General features: G+C 41.4%; 1 protein-coding gene across 2 annotated transcripts in view; it reads left to right on the forward strand.

Moving 5' to 3' along the window:
- GFRA3 (GDNF family receptor alpha 3) overlaps positions 1–26,316 on the forward strand; it is an 88,021-nt gene that overhangs the window by 35,003 nt on the left and 26,702 nt on the right. For both annotated transcript variants that reach the window (XM_082254095.1, XM_082254094.1), the window contains exons 2-3: positions 1,838–2,107; positions 9,272–9,355. In XM_082254095.1, the coding sequence (XP_082110221.1) occupies positions 1,838–2,107; positions 9,272–9,355 (354 nt within the window). The remainder of the gene's footprint in view (positions 1–1,837; positions 2,108–9,271; positions 9,356–26,316) is intronic.

The following is a 26,316-nucleotide window of genomic DNA, read 5'->3' on the forward strand; positions in this document are numbered from 1 at the left end:
ATTATCTCAACTAGCAGTCAAATGTCTTATAATAGAATGTCCTATTGTGGCCTCCAATTATATTCCTCACTATGCATATGTTCCTCAATATCTTTCTCCATGAATCCATTTATGGGTCCCATAAAGAACCTAACTAGGGCTTCCAGTGATATTCCACTCAATTTCTGTAGAACTATAGACCTTGTCTTGCTTAAATGAGGATCATACTGACTTGCTAGTGATACAAAATATTCCTTCATACAACCTCAACTAGCTGTCACATGTCTCATAACAGAATCCCCCTTCTAGCCTCCAATTTTAAAGTCCTCACTAAGGGTAGGTTTTTTTAACGTTGTATATTTACCCCTAGTCACTCCTGAGCTAGCGTGTACCATAGCTAGGACAGAAGGGTATGCAGGGTTAGGTTAGCTAGTACAGAAGGGTATGCAGGGCTAGGTTAGCTAGGACAGATGGGTATGCAGGGTTAGATTAGCTAGGACAGAAGGGTATGCAGGGTTAGATTAGCTAGGACAGAAGGGTATGCAGGGTTAGGTTAGCTAGGACAGAAGGGTATGCATGGTTAGGTTAGCTAAGACAGAAGGGTATGCAGGGTTAGGTTAGCTAGGACAGAAGGGTATGCATGGTTTGGTTAGCTAGGACAGAAGGGTATGCATGGTTAGGTTAGCTAGGACAGAAGGGTATGCAGGGTTAGGTTAGCTAGGACAGAAGGGTATGCATGGTTTGGTTAGCTAGGACAGAAGGGTATGCATGGTTAGGTTAGCTAGGACAGAAGTGTATGCATGGTTAGGTTAGCTAAGACAGAAGGGTATGCAGGGTTAGGTTAGCTAGGACAGAAGGGTATGCAGGGTTAGGTTAGCTAGGACAGAAGGGTATGCAGGGTTAGGTTAGCTAGGACAGAAGGGTATGCAGGGTTAGGTTAGCTAGGACAGAAGGGTATGCAGGGTTAGGTTAGCTAGGACAGAAGGGTATGCAGGGTTAGGTTAGCTAGAACAGAAGGGTATGCAGGGTTAGGTTAGCTAGGACAGAAGGGTATGCAGGGTTAGGTTAGCTAGGACAGAAGGGTATGCAGGGTTAGGTTAGCTAGGACAGAAGGGTATGCAGGGCTAGGTTAGCTAGACAGAAGGGTATGCAGGGTTAGGTTAGCTAGGACAGAAGGGTATGCAGGGTTAGGTTAGCTAGGACAGAAGGGTATGCAGGGTTAGGTTATCTAGGACAGAAGGGTATGCAGGGTTAGGTTAGCTAGGACAGAAGGGTATGCACATTAGAGGGCAGTCAGATGTATAAGTATGGTCTGGTGAATTTTTGGCTAGTATAATTTCTAGGCTACTTTCCATAAACATGCACACTATTACCAGGCAAGTTTATGATACAGAGAGGGAAAGGGCAGCTGTTAACAGCCATCAGTGGCAACTTATTAAGAAGGAAACAACAATTATATTTCCTAATGCAACACATGCTTTTTCCCCAAGGTTTGTTGAGTGGTGGTGTCTGGAAGTACCCATTAGCATAAACACGATACCAGATCCAAACAAAACAATCACTTTAGTCTTAAAATAAGAGGTTTTTGAAACATCCATATTGGTATTATTACTCTGGTACTCCGATGCCTACCCAAGATCCTCTTTTGTGCCTGGAGTAATATTAGAGTCGGTTGCAGATTCAGCCAAAAGCAACAAGATTGGGTAACTGTCTTCTATTGTGCACATATGGTAACTCTGCGATATGCTTATTACAAAGACATTGTAAACAAAACATTCGATTCTAGGCGATGCAGTTTTTACTAACCTGACCGTTTACAGGTAGCTAAGTATATGACCATGAATCATTTTTTTGACAGTTGACTTCCTATCTGCAAACTCTGTGGAACCCATTGATTGCATAATAGCTGAAGAGAAATGTTTGAAAGATTCTCAATGCAGAGCCAGCTACTATGATTACAAGAACTGTTCTGGAACAGATGTGATGGACCAAGTCAATTCTGTAAAGTGTAAAGATGCAGCTGAGGTTCTTTCCCAGAACTCTGTAATGCAATGCAAGTGTCAACGAACGAAGAAGGAAGAGCATTGTTTGATTATTTACTGGGCTCTTCACCCAAATTATGTTCATGGTGAGTCTCTGTTTCATTCAATTTAAGGTGGCAATATATTGTGTTTTTATTAATTAGCAAATCTGTTCAGCAAAGTTAAAGGCTTACATTATGATTATGCAATTAATAATTATTTCATTATAATACAAGATAAATGGTGCACAAATCCCTGTTTTTATTAATACTAGAGCAGCAATTACAACAGTAAATCTGAAAAAAGGTACAACTGTATCAAACATATACACTGGGCAATATGTGAAGCAACTAAAATTCCCAGTATTGAACACAAATATATTAGTCAGTTATTCCAGTATGCAATTCACTTAAGGGTAAGTCCATTTTCCTGGGGGGAAAAAAATAGCAAATAAAGAAAAAACAATATACAATTGCGATACAAATCATATTGTAATTGAATGTTATTAAAATTACCTTTCCTTTTCAATCTGCAGCCGCTGTAATTTTTAGAAAATGCAATGCAATATGGCTACCTGAAGTTGTTTTGTACGCAGAATGTATACTGGCCACACCCCAGAAACATCATTTTCTGCTTGTGTGATTGGCTCACCAATTTTCCCAGAAGTCTGCCTAACCTACAATTTAGGTTTCAGGCATCCCCTGTAACAAAAATGTCATTTTTGGTGAGATACTCCCAATAGGAACAAGTCTAAAGGGATATAGGCCCAGCAAATTTCCTCATTAGTGCTCTGCAGTTGCACAGCTGAATGATAATTATGAAACCACTCCCATTAGACCCACTCAGAACAGGGGCACAGAGAAACAAAACAAACCGAGATTTCTTGAGAATAACAAAAGGTAGGAATTTGCAACAAAGGTTGTTATAATCCTTGCAATGTACATTGATTACCCAGAGGGGAATGTTTTTTTCTCAACAAAAGTGGAGTTACTCTTTAATACTGTGTTGTCAAACCTCAGAAACATCCCAACAGGTAAGACAAAAAGATAGTCAGGTAGATCCTTGGTATGTTTCCTTGTAAGAGCCAGCTTGCTGCTACATCCAATAATATTGTTGCTGGTGTGTATCAGGAGTATTTACATGCATTACACCTCATAACATTATATCTAATGACACCTGCTTTGTACCCCCCCAACGGGGAGGACTGGGCCAGGGGGCAGGGGGGCAATTGCCCCCTGGGCCACTCTGATGTCCTGTAAAAAGGCTGCATCGCTTCTGCCACAGACATGCCCAAAGGATTCATGGTGAAGAGAAGTAAAAATTCCTCGTCACTGACCTACTGAGTGCGGGTTGAAGACAAGGACAGCGCAGACCTTTAGATGGTTTAAACTGTCTGAGCAGAGGCCGGATCCATGCCCCACTGGAGACTCTCCTCCCCTGGCCAGCCCCAACTCAACTGTCCCAGCTCCCCCCAACCACCCTCTGCTGGCCAGGTTGGGAACTTGGATTCAGGATTGAGTAGAGAGTACCTGGAGTAGGGTTTCAGCCTGGAATGGGGGGGGGGGGTCAGGAGGAGGGAGGAGGACGTGAAGAGGAAGAGTGGGAAGGAGGGCGAGATGCTGCACCATGGGCCTTTGGTTTGTACTTTCCCCCTGGGCTGAAAGTTGCCAGTCTGCCCCTGCCCCCCCCCCCCCCCAAAGACAGGAATACCATGTGGAGATACCAAGGCTACCTAACACAAGTCTATGCTGTCTAAAATAAGGGTAAAGTGACTTTAGATGTTGGTCAATAGGCTCCAACACAGCAAATTTCCAAGAAGCACATAATGTATTTTGTTGCTGATTGCTATTAGTGACTGTTTTGCTGAAGTCAGCCAGCAAAGTAATTGGCCACAGGGTTACCATTTTTAAAGCCTCAAATGTTTGTTGTAGAGAGCAGCTAGGGAAGATAGATACCCATGATATACATTGAAATGTCAGAGATTGCAAGAATCCTTGGAGTTCTCTTCGTGATCTGCCCATTACAGTCTTCAGTGGTGGCTGCCCATGAAGTAGACCAATATATCAGAGATCAAACTACAAGCTTCCTTTGTACTAATGCAAGTTCTCTATGCGTTTTCCCCAGAAACATATAATACATGTGGCAATGTACAGGCCTTAAATGTCACACTGGAAAGAACCACATATGAACTGTATGTGTTTTGGAGGACAACACTGCTATAAAGCATACCTATGGCATGGCATTACAACTTTTTAGACAGCAGGGGCAGGCATTTTATGTCTAGGCTTTGAAGAATCGTTAGTGGAATATTAAAGTGTATCTAAACGAAACAAAAAACACGTATTGCTGCTCACTAGTCCTTAGATGCAGTAGCCGCACTATTATTTTTTATTATTTTCACCTGGTATTGGTGCAAATAACACACTCCCGGGTAGCTATATTTTCTCATCAACTTTATCCATGGAGAAAAGCCATGGTTGTCATCCAGAATGGACTGCAAAAATGTCTTCCTTTCTCTTTTACAGAAGCAAAGCTTACAGAAGATAGCAAAGACACTTCATTTCTGGAATAACCAACAGATATTTTCTGTACTTGCTGAAAATCTAAGGACTGGCAAGCTGCAATATATTACATTTTTGTTCTTGGGAAAAGATATTCTTTAATAGTTACAGCCTAATTCAGCACCATATTTTATCAGCCCCGGTAGATAAAGTATGGTAAGATTATACTGTAGTGATGTTTGATTGAAAAAACAACTCTTTTCAACATCAACTTATCCCCAGAATTACTGTTAAATCTGGTTAAACCCAGACACACTATCACTTAATCTTATCACCTTATCACTTTCCTTATTGCAGATGCAAATCTGTTTTTCCTGAAATACTGGAATTAATCATAATCTTTCTGCATTGCTAAACAGATTAGCGAAGTTCATTTTGAATCACTGCCTGTGCCCTACTTTCTGAAATAAAGATGGACATATTTTAGCACACAGTGAAGTTGGTTTCCTAAAACTGAAGAGTGCAAAATCTGATGCAGCTGTACGTGGCAGCCAATTAGCTTCTAAGGCCAGCCATACATGGAGCAAATTTACAAATTTTATTTCCTGCAACCAAGGGTTGCAAGAAAGACATTTGCATGATTCCCCTCAACACAGACAGCACTGACAGAGGAATCAGCAATTTTCTTCTCCTGGCAGGGGGAGCCTTCCACGCCGGGAGAAGACAATGATTATCGATAGGGGCTATTGCAACCTCTAGCAATAATCGGAAGAGAATTTGGCAGGCTGGTTGCACCCAACTTGATTGCGCGTTCAACTTGGTACATTCAGTCTGCCCGTTAATGGTTTGATTCTCGGCCAGTTCCTGCTGAACCGACCAGTATTCGAACCATGTACTTCAGCTTTTTCAATTAAGCTTTGACAAAAAAAAAAAAACTAGAAGCTGATTGGTTTCTATGTAGAGCTGCACCAGATTTTGTACTCTCCAGTTTTTGTAAATCAACCCCAGTATGTGGGCAAAGGACACATCCCTGCCTTGGCCACTGTTATATGTACCACAAAGATCTAATATGCAGAAAATGATTGGCTAAACCACACAAGTGGATTTTTTACCTCTGAATTGGCTTTTCAAAATAACAAATGCAGTAATAAAGAGCTTGGATAAAAAGTTTAGTGCAGCATAACACCTTTGGTAGTAAAATTTTGCATAGAGATATAGAGTCAGACCAAAAAGAGGAACAAACGTGTAGTTTGTTGTTTTCTTGGATTATCAATAAAGGTTACATTTTAAGTAGAGTGATCCTTAGGTTATCATATAATTTGAAATCATGATGCTCATGCTGAAGCCTGATGAACATGCACTCTATTTTAAATGTTTGAAAAATTAAAAATTTTATTTAACCACTTGCCGGCCAACGATATACCGTGCGTTGCTGAACTTCAAGTGGTTATGCTGTGATGATGCCTGAAGCTTCAGGCTTTATCCCGGTACCTTTTTTAGAGCTGTGGGTTGGCTGGCTTGTAAAAACAATCCTAGCTGCTAACTAGCTGCTGGATTGCTTTTACATGCAGCAGGAGGGGCCTTACCACAGCTTTACCAGGAGCTACTGTCCCATTGGGAATCCTGATGGGCCAGCCGGTGCTTCTGCTGGTTGATCATAGAGCCCAGTAAGGACCTCATCTCCTTTGTTGGACTGCGCAATTTTAAAGCATGACATGTACTCGATGTAACATCATCTTTTATATTTTACAAAAAGTTGTGTTTTTTTGCATTGAAATTCAAACAAGTGTATTTTTTCTAAACAAATTACATTTGAAAAACCACTGCGCAAAGACCATGTGACATAAAAAAAATTGCAAAACCCACCATTTCATTCTCTAGGGCCTCTGCTTTTAAAAAATCTATAATGTTTTGGGGTTCTAACTAATTTTCTAGCAAAAAATACTGTAAACACAGCCGTCTGTCATTCTCACTAAAGTAATCACAGAGGCTTTGTGATCCTGCTATGTAGGATTGTTTGTCCCCCCCACAGTTAGAATCATGCCCCTAGGGACATACTTAACCCCTTGATAACCAGTAAAGTTAACCCCTTCCCTGCCAGTGTCATTTTTACAGTAACAGTGCATAATTATAGCACTGATTACTGTAGTAATGTCACTGGTATCCCAAAACGTGTCAAAAATGTCAGTCAGGGGTCCGATCTGTCCACCGGAAAGTTGCAGTCCCGCAAAAAAAAAACGCAGATCGCCGCCATTACTAGTTAAAAAAAAAAAACAATAAAAATGACATAAATCTTTCCCGTGGATAGTAAACGCAATAACTTTTGCGCAAACCAATCAAAATACACTTATTGCAATTTTTTTTACCAAAAATATGTAGCAGAAAACAAATTGGCCTATAATGTTAAAAAATTTAGATTTTTACATTTTTTTGGAGAATTTCATATAAAAAAAATGTGAAAAATATAGTTATTTTTTCAAAATTGTCACTCTTTTTTTGTTTATAGCGCAAAAAATAAAAATCGCACAGGTGATCAAATACCACCAAGAGAAAGCTCTGTTTGTGGGAAAAAAGGACGTCAATTTAATTTGGGTACAGCGTCGCACGACCGCGCAATTGTCCATTAAAATCATTAAAATCCATTAAAATTCACTATGTAAACAAGGCAGATCGCCATTCTGTCAGTAGGGAAGGCATGGATCTTGTGTTCCTGCAAAGAAGGGGCAAGGATCCATCTCTTCCCCTAGTAAAAGCACCTCCCCCACAGTACACAAGCACTGACTAGGCTCACAGTTGACCCTTTGATCGTCCCCGATGTTTAACCCCTTCCCAACCAGTGTCATTAGTACAGTGACAGTGCATCTTTTTGCACTGATCACTGTATTGGTGTCACTGGTCCCCAAAAAGTGTCAAAAGTGTCAGTTAGTGTCCGACTGTCCACCTCAATATTGCAGTCCTGCTATAAATTGCTGATCGCTGCCATTACTAGTTATAAAAAGAAAAATTCCATAAATATATCCCATAGTTTGTAGACGCTATAACATTCACATAAACCAATCAATATACGCTTATTGGGATTTTTTTTAATCAAACATATGCAGCAGAATACATACTGGCCTAAATTAATTAAGAAATTCGATTTATAAAAAAAATTATTGGACATGTTTTATAGCAGAAAGTAAAAAATGTTTTTTTTTTTTTCCAAATTGTCAGTCTTTTTTTGTGTATAGCACAAAAAATAAAAAGCAGGGTGATTAAAAACCACCAAAAGAAAGCTCTACTTGTGGGGAAAAAAGGACATACATTTTATTTGGGTACAACATCACACACAACATCACACAACCCCGCAATTGTCAGGTAACGCAGGGCTGTATCACAAAAAATGGCCTTGTCATGATAGGGGGTAAATCTGACCTTGTCATCACAAGGTCACTTTTAAAAGATAGGTCATCTGTAAAAGAAGCATTTATATACTTTTTTGGAGGCCCATGTATGGACTTCCCTGCTCCTCAGCTATTGCAGGTATTCTATATTTCTGAGCATGTAGAATACTTGCTTTTTCTCTGGCCGCCGTGGTTCCTCCTGCTGGCTTATAAAGGACATCTATTGGCGCTTTTCCACTGCATGGAACCGAGCGGTTTGGCTCGCTTTTGCGCTTTTCCACTCACTTAAACAGTACCACCTCGGTTGTGGTTCCAAGAGGGCCGTACTGGTACCATATCCCACAATCCTTTGCATGCAGCCTTGACTGTTTGTCACTACTAGCCACTGATTGGTCAGAGAATCGTTGTTATCCCACTCACTTACTATTAGTGGAAAAGCAAACCATACCAAACCGTACCGAACCGTTCCAACACCGTACCATGTGGTACCATGCAGTTGAAAACCAAACCGAGCCAAGCAGGGCCAAGCAGGGCCAAGTGGAGCCGAGCCGGTACTTGCAGTGGAAAAGTGCCATAAGCCAGAAGGAGGAGCCACAGTGGCTGCCAGTGGAAGCAAGTTTCGACTCATCTAATTTTATTTTTAATGTCAGCACTGCTGTAATTGTTACTATTGTCCACCATAATCCAAACAGCCACCATTCCTGTGTGAGTTGTCTGCCTCATCTGGGGTCCTTAGTGCTGGTAGATGTGCCATTGAACATCCATTGAACACGAGTAGACTGTGCTTCTCCCATTCAACCACTAGATAGTGCTGTGTATAAAACAAATTTATGATCAGCAGCACCAATAGCAGAATACCATTTTAAAGAGCCATGCCCCCCCCCTCCTTTTTCTTCTGAGAGCCCGCATTGACTATACAGACAACTAATTATTGCGGTTGTTTTTTTTTTTTGGTTTTTTTTTCCTGGGGCGTTCACTTTCATTTCTAGGACTTTATGGATCTTTACAGGTACAAAACATTTTTAGTATTATTTATTTGCAGATAATTACTACATGGTCACGCAAATATATTTTGTACTTTTGGTTGAATCAGGAGTTCCTTTATAAACCAGCGCACTGTTGCCTAATTTAAAATGTTTGTCCTTTGCTTTTAATTAGCCATCTGTTATTTTAGGAAGAGAAATGTAAAAAAGCACATTTTGAAGAAAATTAGACTCAGAAGAACCGAATGGATACAATTAGGATTGTGTGAAATGGGAGACATGTTTATTCTAACAATAGAAAGATTTAACAGTAGAGAAATATATTTTAAAATTTTTATTAAGCTTGTTGCAAAATGCTATGTGCAGATTAGAGCCTGTGCTAAACTTTTGTTTCCTCTATGCAGGTTACATGGAATCGTATGACTCTCCATATTTAGATGAGAAAGTAGAAAAAAAGGGGGCAAATGAACATGCTCGCCTGGCCGCTGGTATATTTCATCTTTTTTTCTTTATGACAGTTTCAGTGTGTTTCTTTATTTGAATATTGGTGAATATTTTCATGTATATATATACAGTATATTCAACTAGGCTTGTTCATTAATTATAATCCAAAAAGACATGTAACAAAACTAAAACCATTGAGAACAAATCAGAGGTCATCTTATGACAAACTTAAAGCAGTATTAAACCGAAGACCAAAAATGTAATATATTGCAGCTTAGCAATCATTAGATGTGATGGCTGCATTGGGTTTTTTAGGCTTTTTTCCCTCTGTTTTCACCTGGTGATCTGGACAGTAACGCACCTCCTGTATTAAAGTTCCCCCACTCTGAAAAGTAAGGAAGGTTTTTATCTTAACACATTCTATGCATTAAGATAAAAAAAAAACCTTCTGTGGGCAGCAGCCCCCCTAATACTTACCTGAGCCAATCTTTATCCAGCGATGTTGCAGGGATGTCTCAGCTGCCCAGGACTCCCCTTCTTATTGGTTAAGACAGCAGCGCGGCACAATTGGCTCTAGCTGCTGTCAATCAAAGTCAGTCAGCCAATCAGGAGACAGAGAGGGCGGGGCCTGGTCGTGGCTCCGTGTCTGAATGGACACGGGGATCTGTGATTTGGCTCGGGTGCCCCCACAGCAAGCAGCTTGCTGTGGGGGGCACTCAATAGGAGGGAGGAGCCAGGAGCACAGAAGAGGGACCTGAGAAGAGGAGGATCCAGGCCACTCAGTGCAAAACCAACTGCACTGAGCAGGTAAGTATAACATGTTTGTTATTAACCGCTTGCCGACCGCCGAAAGTACATATACTGCGGCGGTCAGCCCCGGCCAGGCAAAGTGACGTATGGGTACGTCACTAGCCTGTGAGCCAATAGCGGGTGAGCGCGTGCCCCGGCTCGTTCCCTAACAAGTCCGCACGTGTGACCGGCGGACCCGATGTCCGCCGGTCACTCGCGATCGTCCGCTGTGAAGGAAGAAAGGCAGGCGTCTAATGTAAACAAAGCCGCCTGTCATTCTTCCCTGTGTAACAGCAGAGATCTAACGGTCCTGCTATGTAGGACCGTAGATCTCTGCTGTTACATGTAAAGCCACATCCCTGCACAGTTAGAAACACGCCCCTAGGGACACACTTAACCCCTCCTTCCCCAATAAAGTTAACCCCTTCACTGCCAGTGTCATTTTTACAGTAACAGTGCATATGTATAGCACTGATTACTGTAGTAATGTCACTGGTAACCCCAAAAGTGTCAAAAATGTCAGTCAAGGGTCCGATCTGTCGGCCGAAATGTCGCAGTCCCGCAAAAAAAATCGCAGATCGCCGCCATTATTCGTTAAAACAACAAAAATGACAAAAATCTTTCCCTTAGTTAGTAAAAGCAAACCAATCAAAATGCGCTTTTTGCGATTTTTTTTACCAAACATATGTAGCATAAAACAAATTGGCCTAAAATGTTAAAAAATTTTGATTTTTAAATTTTTCTTTGGGGAATTTCATATAAAAAATTTAAAAAATATTGTTATAATTGCAAAATTGACGCTCTTTTTTTGTTTATAGCGCATGATCAAAAAATCGCACAGGTGATAAATACCACCAAAAGAAAGCTCTGTTTGTGGGAAAAAAAGGACGACAAATTCATTTAGGTACAGCATCGCACGACCGCGCAATTGTCCGATAAAGTCACGCAGTGCCGAATCGCAAAATAGGCCCTGGTCAGGAAGGGGGTAAAATCTTCCGGGGCTTAAGTGGTTAAACTTTACAATCACTTTAAGGAGCACAGGTGCACATTTGGACAGCAGCGCTGTCTGGGGGGAGGGGAGTGTTAGACGTACTAGCAGATTTAATTGCACTAACAAATTGAAGCAAAACTCCAGCTCACATTTTACAAGCAATTATAACAAACAGTTTTTATTTTCCTTTTGGGATAAAAGTTTTACAGAAATAAATAAAAGCTGACTGTTATATGCACTCCTGTCAGTGTTAAAGACGATGGGGTAAATTCACAAAGGTTTACCGCATGTGGTAAGGATAGAATTTCACTAATTTGCATAAACTATCGCAGGTGGTAAATAAAGTCCAATTCATTAAAAAAAAAAATAGCGATTTTGCGGTAAACAACGAAAAAAAATATTATCGGTAAATATCGCAAAAAATCATGCGGTAATCTGTTAAATCCAATTCACAAACAAAACAAAAACTAAAAAAAAGGTCCCACAGAAAGTTGACACTATTCCATCAGAAGTGGACACACAAAAATGTGGCATTATACATAACAAGAACACAAGTATTTTTTTGTTTTATTAAATCAAAAAGGCATAACATGCAGTGCAAATTAAATACAAACACTGGCTGGAATTTAATATCAAAAACTTTTTTTTTTTTTTAAATTATCATTTATTTTTTAAAGTAAATGTATACAAACGTGCAACAATGGAGTATGTCAACCATGACAATTACTCCATCTAGAAGTGACCTTTTGAAGTGGCCACTGTAATACTTTTGGCTTTATACACCATTACAACAAGTTAAACTTGGATAAGAACATGAAAAATAAATAAAAATGTTTAAAAAAAAATATTTAAAAAATATAGTCAAGTTTTCTTTAGTTTCCACAATATAAACATAGGCAGCAGCCCAGAACTGGACCAATGCCATAGAATAATCTAGTAATGAGCACTTTCAACAGCTCTAGTAGGCCATATAAAAACACATTTTTTGAATGTATGGCATGATGGATATAGTAAAAGAGCGCACCACAGTTTAACAGCTATTTCAGGCAATAGAGTTCCACATGGATTACTATGCATAAGGAGACATAAGTTTGAGATGGGAGTTCAAATTTTAATTCCTCCAAATACAAATTACTGTAAAAAAATTGTTTTTGCAAAAGAAAAATAACAAGCATGCTAAAACATAAAATGTTATAAAAAAAATTACCTTAACCTCCCTAGCGGTATTCCCGAGTGTGGCTCGGGGTTAAATTTCAGTGCCAAAAGCGGTGACCCCGAGCCACACTCGGGGTACCGCCAGAAGCATCGCTGGATCCTGTAAGAGAGGTTACTTACCTTGTCCCCGGGATCCAGCGATGTATCCCGGCGGTGTGTGGCGGCGGATCTTCCTCCCCAGGTCTGTGCCCCGGCTTCCGTCTCCTGCGACGTGACGCTCGCAGGGGGGTGGAACCGGCGGCAAATTCAAATGTAAAACACACCAAACACACTGATACAATGCAAAATAAAATACATTCGCATTAGTTTGCCCCCCCCCCCCTGTGCCCTTTCCTGCAGTTTTACTGTACTTTTTATGTATATATATCTATATATAGATATATATATATATACATACAGTATATATATATATATACACATACATACATACTTTAACTTATTTATAGTTATTATATTATAATTTATGATTTTGTGTTTCAAACTTTATCATACCCGAGATATTATAAAGAAGAACGCCCAGTAAAAAAAAAATGATATGTAAATAGTTGGTTTGAGCTGCTCGTTCTTAAAGCGGAGTTCCAGCCATTCACTCACCTGTCCAACGGTCCAGCAATGCGGCCGCCCGAAGCCTCGATCCTCTCCCTCGGCGCCGGCATCACTGCTGTGGGCACCCGGCTGTGATAGTTTACGGCTTCACAGCCGGGTACCCACTGCGCATGCGCGAGTCGCGCTGCGCATCGTGATTGGCCGGCAATCTTCTGGGACCTCTGACGTGTCCCAGAAGATTGCAGGGAGGGAGGGGGAGAGGAGAACTTCAGTTCAGGGCGCCGCGGCGCTCCGAGCGGAAGTGGGAGCGGGTACCTGTCAAAACTAGGTACCCGCTCCCCCCCCCAAAAAAATGACATGCCAAATGTGGCATGTCAGGGGGTCAGGACTCCCTAAAACGGAAGTTCAACTTTTGGGTGGAACTCCGCTTTAAGAATAAGGGTCCTTTCACACGGCCGCTCCGCTTGTCCACAAATCATCCTATTTTTTTGCGGATGATTTGCGGACATAATGTAAGTCAATGGCATTGCGGATGTCAGCGGAATACCATCCGCTGACATCCGATTTTCTTCCTTTCAGTTCTGTTCCGTTTTTTGGAACGGAACAGAACCCTATTTTTTCATCCGTTGAAAAAACGGAAAGGAAGGAAAATCGGATGTCAGCGGTGTCATCCGCTGACATCCGCAATGCCATAGACTTACATTATGTCCGCATATCATCCGCAAACGGATGGGATGATATGCGGGCATACGGAGCGGCCGTGTGAAAGAAGCCTTACTAGTAAATAATGGTACCGCTTTCAGCACCTAAAACCGGAAAGAATCATACCGCCAGGGAGGTTAAACAACCCATAACCACCGACACATGCGTTAAATTACTGCATGAGAAAATGTGGTAGTTATTGAACAATCGAAAAAAATACCGCATTTGGTATTTAACGCTAAATTCTTAGTAAATTTAACTTTTTTAGCTGATTTACCACATGCGTTATTTTACCGCATTTTATTTACCGTTATTGAACTCTTAGTGAATTGACCCTTTTGTTTCAACCTTCCAACTGCTACATCTGCAGGACAGTTTGGTATGTTGGAAAGCAGCAGACTTACTGGCCAGATCACCAGATGAAAATAAAGGAAAGAAACCCTAACAAGAAAACGAATGCAGCCACCACATCTAAGAAAATTAGTAAGCTGCGATATAATAAATGTTTGCTTTTGGATTTAATACCGCTTAAACTAGCATAGCCAAAAATGTCATTGGTTGCTATAGATTACTGCATTTTACATCGTATTGGCATTCTGCTATTCTGATTCAGTAACCCAGCCATCTTTAATTTATCCGATGACACCAGACTGTTTTTTTTTTTTTAAGCAAATGCTTATTGTCCTCGTACATATTGAATGACTCCAAATATTTAATGAATTTGAAAATTATATAATACATAAAGGCCCTTTACATTCATACATACAGTTAATATAGTTGTCCTGCAGTGAGGTTATTTGGAAAGCAATGTGCTTGTTGATACAGGCTTAGTCAAATGATCCCAATGGATTAATAGACAACTGTTGTAAAATATATTGAATTCTGGTAAAGTAGATATAAACATATAATGTTATAGTCACATTGTAAAGTGCTGCGCAAACTGTTGGCGCTATATAAATCCTGTATAATAATAACAATAATAATAGACATTTTCTAATACAGTTACGGTATAACTATGCAAACACCATAATTGCTTTTTTCTTAGTTTCAAAAGGGATCTTCCTTACCTTTTTAACAAGGTTAAAATAATTCTGTCATGTGACCATGCATCTCTTCTTGCTAATAGTGAAGGGCGGGGTTACAGGACACTGTACGGTCACACAGTGTGTCTATATTTCATAGTCTGTTCAGCTTCAGACAAGGTGCAGGTTGTGCTTGAGCAGGGGGTGTGTTCAAGAGGCAGGTTATGATTGGGAGGGGGTGTATATCAGAGGCACACTGTGATTGGTCAAGGGGGTGTGGTGGCTGAACGAACTACCCAATACAGGCATGCTGTGTGTCTTCACAGTGCCCTGCACCTTTAAAAGGCCAGCCATAGGATAAAAACTGACCATGCTAGCACAGATCAGCTTCTTTGTTTTGTGCGGTCAGTTTACAGCACGGAAGAAAGGTGACTGACAGGATCAACCACATACTTGAGATGGAAGAAGTACATGAAAATGATAGGCATTTGCGGTGCATATATTTTGATTCAGTTTCCTCAAGAGCCACACCTTATGGTTTCTATGCTGCACTACATTCCTCACAGGTTGAAACGTTATGAACTGTTAGGAGAAGGTAGTTCTTGAATATATTAAAGAGGAGCTCCGGGCTCCCCCCCAAGAAAAAATAAGTCAGCAGCAACAAATACTGTAGCTGCTGAATTTTAATACTGGGGCACTTACCTATCCAGGCATCCAGCGGTGTCCTCACCTGAGCTGATTCTTCAATCGGCTATCTGGTGCTGGGGTTACCATCTTCACTAAAGGAAACCGGCAGTGAAGACTGCGCATGTTAAGCGTGCTGCGCTTTATGAATGGGCTGCAGTCTCCTGGGACCCGTGAAGTGCCCTATAAGGCTGCGGGTGAAGGAGGGGGGCCGAACTTCCATTCTAGTTTGCCATGGCAAACTGAGCTGGAAGCAGGAGTGGGTACCTGTCAAATACAGAAAACCATTCCCCCCCAAAAGGGGCCAAATGTGGCAGTGGAGGGAGGAGGAGGCAGACAAGCAGAGCTTCCCCCTTTAAGGTGGAGCTCCACTTTAAGCTAAATAGATAATTCCTGTATGATTCTGTTTCTTTAATGCCAAGAACCATAAATGAAGATTTCTGTGCTGTCATCATAAATAAATCACAAATAATTGAAGTAGTGTTATTTACAGTGTAGTAAACACATGTCAGAAAACCTGACCTGTGAATAAGGAAGATATCTACATATACATTCTGATTTTCACAACTGACCTGTTGAGGTTACTGTGTAATATCTCTTTCACACCCCAATGCACACACAAATACATGAGCCAGTGTAAGTGTCAACCTTAGGTAAATATAGTGTACAAATAATTAATGTAAGCAATGTTGGAAAAAATATGTCAGCGCAAATTTGTACTCCCCTCAGTAGGTGAATAATATTGTCCTTTCATCTAAAGTGCTAATGCATCACAGTGCATCATGAATCTTTTTCAAAACTCATATCCAAAAACAGAAAATATAAGCTTTTTCAAAAAAGTGCTAGTGCAACAAAATCTGTACCGTGCAATCAAAATGAATAATATAAATATATATATATATATATATATATATATATATATATATATATACAGTGCCTTGCGAAAGTATTCGGCCCCCCTGAACTTTTCGACCTTTTGCTAAATTTCAGGCTTCAAACATAAAGATATAAAACTGTAATTTTTTGTGAAGAATCAACAATAAGTGGGACACAATCATGAAGAGGAACGAAATTTATTGGATATTTCAAACGTTTTTAACAAATAAAATACTGAAAAATTGGGTGTGCAAAATTATTCAGCCCCCTTAAGTTAATACTTTGTAGCACCACCTTTTGCTGCGATTACAGCTGTAAGTCGCTTGGGGTATGTCTCTATCAGTTTTGCACATCGAGGGACTGAAATTTTTGCCCATTCCTCCTTGCAAAACAGTTTGAGCTCAGTGAGGTTGGATGGAGAGCATTTGTGAACAGCAGTTTTCAGTTCTTTCCACAGATTCTCAATTGGATTCAGGTCTGGACTTTGACTTGGCCATTCTAACACCTGGATATGTTTATTTGTGAACCATTCCATTGTAGATTTTGCTTTATGTTTTGGATCATTGTCTTGTTGGAAGACAAATCTCCATCCCAGTCTAAGGTCTTTTGCAGACTCCATCAGGTTTTCTTCCAGAATGGTCCTGTCTTTGGCTCCATCCATCTTCCCATCAATTTTAACCATCTTTCCTGTCCCTGCTGAATAAAAGCAGGCCCAAACCATGATGCTGCCACCACCATGTTTGACAGTGGGGATGGTGTGTTCAGGGTGATGAGCTGTGTTGCTTTTACGCCAAACATAACGTTTTGCATTGTTGCCATAAAGTTCGATTTTGGTTTCATCTGACCAGAGCACCTTCTTCCACATGTTTGGTGTGTCTCCCAGGTGGCTCGTGGCAAACTTTAACCGCTTCCATACAGAGCAGTTAGACCCCCTTCCTGCCCAGACCAATTTTCAGCTTTCAGCACTCTCACACTTTGAATGACAATTGCTCAGTCATGCTACACTGTAACCAAACAAAATTTTTATAATTTTTTTCACACAAATAGAGCTTTCTTTTGGTGGTATTTGATCACAACTGGGGTTTTTTTTTTTCGTGATATAAGCAAAAAAAGAGCAAAAATTTTGAAAAAAAAACACTTTTTTTTAGTTTCAATTATAAAATTTTGCAAAAAATTAATTTTTCTTCATACATTTAGGCCAAAATGTATACTGCTACATGTCTCTGGTAAAATTAACCCAAATTAGTGTATATTATTTAGTCTGTGTGAAAGTTATTGAGTCTAGAAGCTATGGTACCAATTACTGAAAATTGATCACACCAGATGTACTGACGGCCTATCTCCTTTCTTGAGGCCCTGAAATGTCAGGACAGTACAAATACCGCCCAAATGACCCCTTTTTGTAAAATAGACAGTCCAAGGTATTTAGTAAGAGGCATGGTGGGTTTTTTGAAGTTGTAATTTTTTTCCCACAATTCTTGGGAAAATGAAGAAAAAATTTTTTTTTACTTTTTTTTCCCACAAAGTTGTCAATTTATAAGCTATTTCTAACACATAGCATGTACACAGCAAAAATTACACCCAAAAATACATTCTGCTACTCCTTCCGAGTATGGCGATACCACATGTGTGAGACTTTTACACAGCCTGGCCACAAAAAGAGACTCCACGTCCAAGAAGCACATTCAGGCGTTCTAGGAGCATAAATACACATAAAACTTTCTTACTACCTATCACACTTTTCAAGGCCCTAGAGCACCAATACAATGGAAAAGTTAACAAAATGACCCCATTTTGGAAAGCAAACACTCCAACGTATATTCTATGAGGCATTATGGGTCGTTTGAACGTGTCATTTTTTTCCATAAGCTTTTGGAAAATGTGGGAAACAAATGAAAACCTTTTTTTTTTACACAAAGTTGTCGATTTATAGGATATTTCTAACACATAGCATGGAAATAGCAAAAATTACACCCCAAAATACATTCTGCTACTCCTTCCGAGTATGGCAATACCACATGTGTGAGACTTTTACACAGCCTGGCCACAAAAAGAGACTCCACGTCCAAGAAGCACATTCAGGCGTTCTAGGAGCATAAATACACATAAAACTTTCTTACTACCTATCACACTTTTCAAGGCCCTAGAGCACCAATACAATGGAAAAGTTAACAAAATGACCCCATTTTGGAAAGCAAACACTCCAACGTATATTCTATGAGGCATTATGGGTCGTTTGAACGTGTCATTTTTTTCCATAAGCTTTTGGAAAATGTGGGAAACAAATGAAAACCTTTTTTTTTTACACAAAGTTGTCGATTTATAGGATATTTCTAACACATAGCATGGAAATAGCAAAAATTACACCCCAAAATACATTCTGCTACTCCTTCCGAGTATGGCGATACCACATGTGTGAGACTTTTACACAGCCTGGCCACAAAAAGAGACTCCACGTCCAAGAAGCACATTCAGGCGTTCTAGGAGCATAAATACACATAAAACTTTCTTACTACCTGTCACACTTTTCAAGGCCCTAGAGCACCAATACAATGGAAAAGTTCACAAAATGACCCCATTTTGGAAAGCAAACACTCCAACGTATATTCTATGAGGCATTATGGGTCGTTTGAACGTGTCATTTTTTTCCATAAGCTTTTGGAAAATGTGGGAAACAAATGAAAACCTTTTTTTTTTACACAAAGTTGTCGATTTATAGGATATTTCTAACACATAGCATGGAAATAGCAAAAATTACACCCCAAAATACATTCTGCTACTCCTTCCGAGTATGGCAATACCACATGTGTGAGACTTTTACACAGCCTGGCCACAAAAAGAGACTCCACGTCCAAGAAGCACATTCAGGCGTTCTAGGAGCATAAATACACATAAAACTTTCTTACTACCTATCACACTTTTCAAGGCCCTAGAGCACCAATACAATGGAAAAGTTAACAAAATGACCCCATTTTGGAAAGCAAACACTCCAACGTATATTCTATGAGGCATTATGGGTCGTTTGAACGTGTCATTTTTTTCCATAAGCTTTTGGAAAATGTGGGAAACAAATGAAAACCTTTTTTTTTTTTACACAAAGTTGTCGATTTATAGGATATTTCTAACACATAGCATGGAAATAGCAAAAATTACACCCCAAAATACATTCTGCTACTCCTCTTGAGTATGGCGATACCACATGTGTGAGACTTTTACACAGCCTGGCCACATAAAGAGACTCCACATTCAAGAAGCACCTTCAGGCGTTCTAGGAGCATAAATTACACACATCATTTTCGGACTACCTATCACACTTCTGAAGGCCCTAGAGCACCAAGACAATGGAAACGCCCACAAAATGACCCCATTTTGGAAAGCAAACACTCCAACATATATTCTATGAGGCATTATGGGTCTTTTGAACGTGTCATTTTTTTCCACAAGTTTTTGGAAAATGTGGGAAAAAAATGAAAACCTTTTTTTTTTACACAAAGTTGTCAATTTATAGGATATTTCTAACACATAGCATGGAAATAGCAAAAATTACACCCCAAAATACATTCTGCTACTCCTCCTGAGTATGGCGATACCACATGTGTGAGACTTTTACACAGCCTGGCCACATAAAGAGACTCCACATTCAAGAAGAACCTTCAGGCGTTCTAGGAGCATAAATGACACACATCATTTTCGGACTACCTATCACACTTCTGAAGGCCCTAGAGCACCAAGACAATGGAAACGCCCACAAAATGACCCCATTTTGGAAAGCAAACACTCCAACGTATATTTTATGAGGCATTATGGGTCTTTTGAACGTGTCATTTTTTTCCACAAGTTTTTGGAAAATGTGGGAAAAAAATTAAAACCTTTTTTTTTTTACACAAAGTTGTCGATTTATTGGATATTCCTAACACATAGCATGTATACAGCAAAAATGACACCCCAAAATACATTCTGCCACTCCTCCTGAGTATGGCGATACTACATGTGTGAGACTTTTTCACAGCCTAGCCATATAGAGGGACCCAACATCCAAGGAGCCCCATCATGCATCCTAGCCACTTGCCTAGGCCTATTTTTGACATTTGGTGTTTACAAGCTAAAATCAGTTGTTTTTACTAGAAAACTACTTAGAACCCCCAAACATTATATATTTTTTTTTAGCAGAGACCCTAGAGAATAAAATAGAGATTATTGCAATATTTTTTATCACACCGTATTTGCGCAGCGGTCTTCCAAACGCAATTTTTTTTAAAAAAAATCACTTTTTTAAATCAAAAAATAAGAAACCAGTAAAATTAGCCCAATTTTTTTCCATAATGTGAAAGATAATGTTACGCCGAGAAAATAGATACCCAACATGTCATGCTTAAAAATTGCGCACGCTCACGGAATGGCGACAAACTTTGGTACTTAAAAATCCCCATAGGCGACATTTTAAAAATTTCTACAGGTTGCCATCTTAGAGTTACAGAGGAGGTCTAGGGCTCAAATTATTGCTCTTGCTCTAACGATCGCGGCGATACCTCACATGTGTGGTTTGAACACCGTTTACATATGTGGGCGGGGTTTCCGTATGCGTCCGCTTCTGCGCGCGAGCTAACGGGGACAGGGTGCTTTAATTTTTTTTTTTTATACTATTTATTTTATTTATTATTTTTTATTTTTACACCGTTTAAAAAAAAAAAAAAATTGATCATTTTTATTTCTATTACAAGGAATGTAAACATTTCTTGTAATAGAAATAGGCACGACAGGACCTCTTTTTTGTAAGATCTGGGGTCAAAAAGTCCTCAGATCTCACAAGTACACTAAAAGATAGAAAAAAAAAATAAATAAATAAATAAATAAATAAAATAAAATGAAAAAAAAAAAAGGGACCTTTAAACTGGTTGCTAGGCAACAACGTTTGCCGTAGCTCCGGTCCTCCAAGACCATAGAGTCGAGTGACGGCAAGCTTGCCCTCACTCAACATCCTGTCCATGAGGATCTGGGACCGGATCGTTTTCCCCGCTGCCGGCGGGTCCGGTTAGCGGGGAAAAGGACCGGGACGCGGCGGGAGGGGGGGGGGGTCACCTCTTCCGCCATCCCGGAAGGGTGATCCCGCGGCGAATCCGCCGCTGGGACCACCCTTATCGGAAAGCCAACTGTCCACCGTTTAAAAAAATACCAGGGTTATGGCAGCTATCTGCTGCCATAACACTGGTTTTTAGGTTTAAACGGAGAACGTATATATACATTGGCCGGTTGGCAAGTGGCTAGGGACATAAATCACACACATAAATTCCTGACAACCTATCACATTGTTGAAGGCCCCTAACACATAGCATAATACATACCAAAATACATTCTGCTGAGCAAAGGATAAACAAAAAAATACCTGTGGTTTTAGCAGTGCAGTGGTTCAGGCAGCAGGCAGGAACGTAGACAGCGACAGTGAAAGGATTGTCCAGGCAGCAGGCAGGAATACTGTCCATAGTCAGTAAAGGCAGCAGGCACAGATATTGTCGGCACAGCCAAATCATTGGTCGAGGTAGCAGGCAGGTCAGCAGCAGAAAAAGGATTGTCCATGCAGCAGGCAGGAATACTGTCCATAATTAGTACAGGCAGCAGGCAGAGATATGGTCAGTACAGCCCAAGTATTGGTTCAGGCAACAGGCACATGTTCCATAAAATGTCCTGGGTCAGTGCAGGCAGGGATATGATCAGCACAGCCAAAGTATTGGTCCAGGCAGCAGGCAGGACCATCAAGCTTAGGGCCTCGGTCGGCAAAGAATGGGGACAGGGGTAGAGGCTTCTCCCACCCAAATCGCTTTGAAGCCTCCGGACTCCAGACCCTGTTCTGAGTTTACAAACCCAGAGAAATCCAAAAACTGGTTTTCTCATATCAGAACGCTATATTCTGAAGCCCCTCACAAAAGTGAGACCCCTGTGTCATTTTGAATCCCACTACTACAGTAGCAGGGCGAAGGATCAGTCTAAGTGGCAGGCAAAAAACATGGTCGTAACAGGCCGAGGTCAGTGCAGGTAAAAGGCAGAAATAGACGGTAGGCTAAGGCAAAATCCATTAACAATCCAGGGTCAGTTCACTTGAAAGGCAGAAACATGGCGGATAAACAATGCAGACGGCAGGCAGAGGCATCGTCGATAAACAGTCCAGGGTCAGTTCACTTGAAAGGCAGAAACATGGTGGATAAACAATGCAGACTGCAGGCAGAGACATAGTCGATATACAGGCCAGGGTCGGTTCACAAGGAAGGCAGTGATATGGTTGGTTGAGGCAGCAGGAAAATATTCAGCAGTGAAATATGGGCTAAAAGTTTAGGGCAGTGTGAAATATTTTGAAGCATTCTCCAATGCAAAGGCCAGGTTGGGAGGGACAATCGGGACAATGGAAACTGGTGTCTTTCCTAATTCCTCTTTTGCCACACACCCGACATCTTTTTTGGCGTCTTCTTCCGGTTTGTGATGGTGGGATATGGAAAGGGAAATGGCGCTCATGAAGTCTGCTGACACAATCCGAACGAATGATTTCTGGGGGGGATCCTTGCTGGTAAATCAGGGCAGTGGCAATATCCTCAATAAACTGGAGGAAGGGGATTGGTGTTGTTGTGGACTTTTTATAGGTGACAAAGGCATTGTACATGGCCAAATGGAAAAAGTACACTGCAACTTTTTTGTACCAAAAGAGGGTCTTTCGTGTCGGTAGATAGGGCTGCAACATTTGATCGTTTAAATCCACCCCCCCCATGTACTTATTGTACTCGTGGATACAAGCAGGCTTTCGAATGGAACTTCTAACGGGACCGCGCCGTCTTCGAATTTCCACTGCGGTGTCATCGTGGATGGTGGACATGAGGTAGACGTCCTTACTATCCCTCCACTTCAAAGCCATTACCTCCTCGTTCCTAAGGCTTGCGGATTCCCCAATTTGTAATTGAGTGGTGACAAGACTCTGCGGGAAGCCCTTCCGGTTTTTCCTTACTGTACCACAGGCCAAGGTTTTCTTCAGGTACAGGTGGCGGAAAAGGGGCAAACTGGTATAATAGTTGTCCATATAAATATGGTACCCCTTTTGCAGCAATGGGAAGGCTAGGTCCCAGACAATCTTCCCACTTACTCCCATGTACGTTGGGCACTCAGGGGGCTGGAGCTGGGAGTCTCTGCCTTCGTACACGCGAAAGGCGTACACATATCCCGTTTGGCTTTCACAGAGCTTGTTTAGTTTTAAGCCGTACTTCGCCCTCTTGCTGGGAATATACTGCTTAAATCCCAGCCGGCCTGTGAAGTGGACCAGTGATTCGTCCACAGCGATCTTTTGGTCAGGGACATAGACTTCGGGGAACCGTCCAGAAAAGTAATCAATTAGGGGGCGAATTTTGTAGAGTTTATCGTAATTGGGATCATCTCGGGGAGGGCACTGGGAATTATCGTTGAAATGCAGGAAGCGCATTATAGCATCATAGCGGGACCTGGGCATGACTGATGAATAAATTGGCATGTGGTGGATGGGTTTGGTGGACCAATAAGAGTGCAGCTCATTTTTTTTTGTAACCCCCATATTGATTGTAAGGCCCAAAAAAACTTTGAACTCTTCTACTGTTATGGGTCTCCATTCAAAAGGACGGGAATGATATGAGATGGGGTTGTTCTCGATAAACTGTTGGGCAAAAAGATTTGTTTGGTCCACGATGTTTTGAAGGAACTCCAAAGGGAAAAATAAATTAAAAAAATCAATCAGAATAAAATTTTCGGTGTTGACCTGCAAACCTGGCTGTGCTGTGAAGGGGGGGGATTGTAGCTGACCCAGAGCTAGAAGGCAGCCACAATGGGTTTGCCAAGGCATCCGGAAGCTGCATTTGGGCTCTTCTTCTTTGGGGCTGGTGTGAAATCCCAGTACTTGTACTGGGCATTTCCTCCTGGGGTCCTGCGCCGTTGGCGTTTGCCGATTGGCCATTGGCGCTGCTGGTGTCTGCCTGATTTTCAGTGCGGCGTCTTTTAGGCCGAACTTCTTCCTCCTCCTCCGATTCAGTGCCGGATGTAAAGCCTTCAAAGGGCTCAAATTCTGAACCGGATTCAGAAATTGTTTCAGCGTCGGAAGGTGAGAGCTCCCTGTCACTCATCATGGATATTATTTCACAGGCCTCTTCGGCAGTGAAAACCCTTTTGGACTGTGACATGGTGGCTGTATGAAGGGTGACAGGTAATCGGGTACTTTGCTGGGCAGGTGACAGGTACTGATGAGCAGGTGGCAGGTACTCGGGTACTCCAATAGGCAGGTGACAGGCAGGTGATAGGTACTGATGGGTACTGATGAGTAGTACTGATTCTGATAGGTGTTACTGATGGGTACTGATGATCAGTACTGATACTGATAGGTACTGATGGGTACTGATGAGCAGGCGGGTACTTCAGGCGTCAGGTACTCTGATGAGCAGTTGGAAGGTACTCGGGTACTCTGATGGGTATGTGGAAGGTACTCGGGTACTCTGATGGGTAGGTGGAAGGTACTCGGGTACTCTGATGGGTAGGTGGAAGGTACTCGGGTATGCTGATGGGTAGGTGACAGGTACTCGGGTACCTTGATGGGCAGGGAAAAGGTACTCAGGTACGCTGATGGGCAGGTGACAGGTACTCAGATGGGCAGGTGACAGGTACTCAGATGGGCAGGTCCTCTTTATTTGATGGGGGCAATCAGGCAATCAGGGCACAGTAATAGTAATGGTACTCTCACTGGTAACTCACTGTTTGCTGATCTCCTCACACTGGATCGGTGTGTGAGGAGAAGAGCCTGGTAACAGTGAGTTACCCTCATCTTTGTTGACATTTGTGACCGGCTGTGATTGGACACAGCCGGTCACGTGGTAAAGAGCCAATTTCATTGGCTCTTTACCAAGATTGGGGATTGGCTCTGTCCGAGGGACGAGCCTCGTCCCCGATCGCTGCTCTGCGCGCCCCCGGGGGCGCGCATTGCAGAGAGAACGAGCGGCTCGCGCTTGAGCCGCTCATGTGATCGGCTGTGATTGACACAGCCGATCATGTGGTAAACAGCCAATTTCTATTGGCTGTTTACCTTGATCAGGGATGGGCTATGTCCAAGGGACGAGCCCCATCCCTGATCGCGGCGCTGCGCGCCGCCGGGGGCGCGCACTGCCAGCTAGAACGGGCCGACGTCATATGACGGCGGCCCGGATCGAGAAAGGAATCATGCCGACGTCATTTTACATGGCGCGGTATGGAATGGGTTAAACAACACTTTTTATGGATATCTTTAAGAAATGGCTTTCTTCTTGCCACTCTTCCATAAAGGCCAGATTTGTGCAGTATACGACTGATTGTTGTCCTATGGACAGAGTCTCCCACCTCAGCTGTAGATCTCTGCAGTTCATCCAGAGTGATCATGGGCCTCTTGGCTGCATCTCTGATCAGTCTTCTCCTTGTATGAGCTGAAAGTTTAGACGGCCAGGTCTTCGTAGATTTGCAGTGGTCTGATACTCCTTCCATTTCAATATTATCGCTTGCACAGTGCTCCTTGGGATGTTTAAAGCTTGGGAAATCTTTTTGGATCCAAATCCGGCTTTAAACTTCTCCACAACAGTATCTCGGACCTGCCTGGTGTGTTCCTTGTTCTTCATGATGCTCTCTGCGCTTTAAACGGACCTCTGAGACTATCACAGTGCAGGTGCATTTATACAGAGGCTTGATTACACACAGGTGGATTCTATTTATCATCATTAGTCATTAAGTCAACATTGGATCATTCAGAGATCCTCACTGAACTTCTGGAGAGAGTTTGCTGCACTGAAAGTAAAGGGGCTGAATAATTTTGCATGCCCAATTTTTCAGTTTTTTATTTGTTAACAAAGTTTGAAATATCCAATAAATTTCGTGCCCACTTCATGATTGTGTCCCACTTGTTGTTGATTCTTCACAAAAAATTACAGTTTTAATTCTTTATGTTTGAAGCCTGAAATGTGGCAAAAGGTCGCAAAGTTCAAGGGGGCCGAATACTTTTGCAAGGCACTGTATATATATATATATATATATATATATATATATATATATATATATATATATATATATATATATATATATATATATATAACAATACCTAATCAATTCATCAAAAAGTGCTAGTGCAAAAATGTGAAAGTCAAAAAATTATCTGTGCAGTGCA

This window comes from Pelophylax lessonae (genome assembly GCF_965119305.1).
Source record: "Pelophylax lessonae genome assembly, chromosome: 4".
Taxonomy (NCBI): domain Eukaryota; kingdom Metazoa; phylum Chordata; class Amphibia; order Anura; family Ranidae; genus Pelophylax; species Pelophylax lessonae.